This window comes from Penaeus vannamei, chromosome 8 (genome assembly GCF_042767895.1).
Source record: "Penaeus vannamei isolate JL-2024 chromosome 8, ASM4276789v1, whole genome shotgun sequence".
Classification (NCBI taxonomy): domain Eukaryota; kingdom Metazoa; phylum Arthropoda; class Malacostraca; order Decapoda; family Penaeidae; genus Penaeus; species Penaeus vannamei.
The window spans coordinates 46,541,858-46,544,357 of record NC_091556.1 but is presented as its reverse complement, the minus strand read 5'-3'; the positions used below and the strand labels follow the sequence as shown (position 1 = coordinate 46,544,357).

Genomic DNA, 2,500 nt, shown 5'->3' with positions numbered 1-2,500 from the left:
CACTGCAAGAATGTATGAATAAAAGAAAAATATCTAAACCTTTTTGTAGAGCTGACATTTTCATACCCAAACTAAAAATTCACACAACACAACTCACATTTTCATTAATGCTACAGTAATGGATGGACCGAGTCTCCCAGTCAGTCCAGTAGAGTGTATGGTTGAAGTACGTCAGGGCAAATGGGTGAGGTAATTTCTTCTTTACGACCTGAAGCAAAAAACAGATTTTAACCATATAAATTTTCTTTTCCGCCTTTGCATTCAAAATGGCATACCTGATATTATTAGAATATGAACTTTTACTGCTAGACATATCATGTTCCAATGCAGATAAAAAACAACAACAAAATTAAGAAGTCCTTCTCATCTTCATGATCTAGCACACAACAAAACACATCAACAAAAGGAAGAGCTACCTTCGTTCTCTTCTCTCCATGGAAATCAACAGAGGCAATGTACGAAAGCCGCGCATCAGCCCAGTAAATGACTCTCTGATCGTAGTCAACCGTCAAGCCATTAGGCCAAAAGATCTCATCCTTTACAATGACCTTCCTCGTTGCAGAATCTCCATCCATTCCTGCACGCTCTATTTTGGGGTTTTCGCCCCAATCTGTCCAGAACATCAGTCTGGAATAACATGAGGAAAATCAATACAAGTATTATATTTCCATTTTAATGGTTGCTTGTGATATGGACTGCCCACTGATATTGTTAATACACAATTGAGAGGTGAAGAAAGTCTTTTTTTCTTAATAATAACAATAATATTAAAAATGGAAAAACAGAAAAAATCCAACTTCAACAAAAAATATACAAATAAAGAGACAACTCTACCCTTCCGATGGCACAAGTGCAATGGCTCTCGGCTGGTCCAGGTCTTTCCAAAAGAGCACTTGGCGGTATTTGTTGTAAAGCTCGGCCACCTCAATCCGGTTGGTGTCTGAGTCTGTCCAGTAAAGCTTCTCCCCAAGCCAATCCACCGCCAGGCCATCGGGAGATACGATGCCCCGCGTGATCACTGTCACCTGTGTAAAAAAAAATAATAATAATAACTGTAGACTCCTGTAAGGCAGAACTTCCAATCCATGTAGTCCTCTCTAGCTTAGTGTGTTTCAAATCTAATTAAGGTAACTTCGATATATTTCCTTCACGTGCTCGAGCTTCTTACATTGATTCTTGGCAAGGTAGAGATTCTTGGTGCTGTGGAGTGGTGGGTCTTCTTTCTGAGTGATATTCGTTCACCATGGGGTATTAAGATCACTGTGTCTTAAGCTTTTAACACTTCCCTATAAAACTGCCACAATGTAGGGCAGTATTGCCAAACCACCCTCAATTTTTTTTCCATTTTTTAGGGGAGGGGGATCGACTAAAAGTTTTCTAGCACCTCATATGGTTTAAATGTACTGTTGACATTATCTTTATTACCTTTTTTTACCTTTAAAATACTACAAAAAAGAGACCAATACCAAATTCAAATCACACCTCCATTCCTGATTTTGCCAAAGTCCTTAGTACGGAAACAAACCCTTTGAAAATACCTCTCTGTGGTCCTTGACGACCCCGCCCGTCTTGTTAACCTGAACGCACTTGATGAGCTCATTGTCAATGTCCGTCCAGCAGACCAACTGGCCCTTGTGGTAGTAGTCCACAGAAGCTGCATCATTAACATCCTGTAACAAAAGAGAAAGGAAGAGAAATAAAATGTGAGTTCAATACCATTTACAAGTTGGGTTAAATGAATATGATGTTTACTGAGGAGAGAAGGGTATGAACAAGAGAGAGAGAAAACAAAAAGTGACAGAGGGAGATGGATAGAAAGAAGGGATGGAGGCTGTGGAGGGGGGGGGGTAAAGGGGTAGGGGGGGAGGAGGAGGTGGAAGAGGAGGAGGAGGAAGAGGAGGAGGAGGAGGAGGAGGAGGAGGAGGAGGAGGAGGAGGAGGAGGAGGAGGAGGAAGAGGAGGAGGAGGAGGAGGAGGAGGAGGAGGTGGAGGAGGAGCAGGAGGAGGAGGAGAGGAGGAGGAGGAGGAGGTTGGGGAAAAAAAAAGAGTGGTGATGGAGGTGGTAGAAGAGGAGGGAAAAAAGGTGGTGATGGAGGTGGTAGAAGAGGAGGGAAAAAAGGTGGTGATGGAGGTGGTAGAAGAGGAAGAAGAGGAGGAGGAGGAGGAGGAAAAATTGGAGGCGGAGAAAGGGAAAGAGGAGGAGAAGAGTAAAGAGGAAGAGAAGGAAGAGGAGGAAGAGAAGAAAGAGGAGGAGGTGGTGGGAAAGAAGAGGAGGAAAAGAGGTGATGGAGGTGGTAGAAGAGGAAGAGGAAGAGGAAGAAGAGGAGGAGAAATTGGAGGTGGAGAAAGGTAAAGAGGAGAGGAGGAAGAGGAAAGAGGAAGAGAAGGAAGAGGAGGAACAGAAGAAAGAGGAGGAAGATATGGAGGAGGAGGAGGAAGAAAAGGAGGAGGATGTGCAGGAGGAGGAGGAAGAAAAGGAGGAGGATGTGCAGGAGGAGGAA

At 43.5% G+C, this 2,500-nt stretch overlaps 1 protein-coding gene across 1 annotated transcript in view; it reads right to left on the bottom strand.

Annotated features, from left to right (window-relative positions):
- The window catches only part of arr (low-density lipoprotein receptor-related protein 6), a 28,216-nt gene that overhangs the window by 18,571 nt on the left and 7,145 nt on the right, over positions 1-2,500 (bottom strand). The window contains exons 3-6 of the mRNA XM_070124132.1: positions 1,539-1,670; positions 835-1,025; positions 417-627; positions 98-208 (exon numbers count right to left, since the gene is read on the bottom strand). Of these exons, the coding sequence (XP_069980233.1) occupies positions 98-208; positions 417-627; positions 835-1,025; positions 1,539-1,670 (645 nt within the window). The remainder of the gene's footprint in view (positions 1-97; positions 209-416; positions 628-834; positions 1,026-1,538; positions 1,671-2,500) is intronic.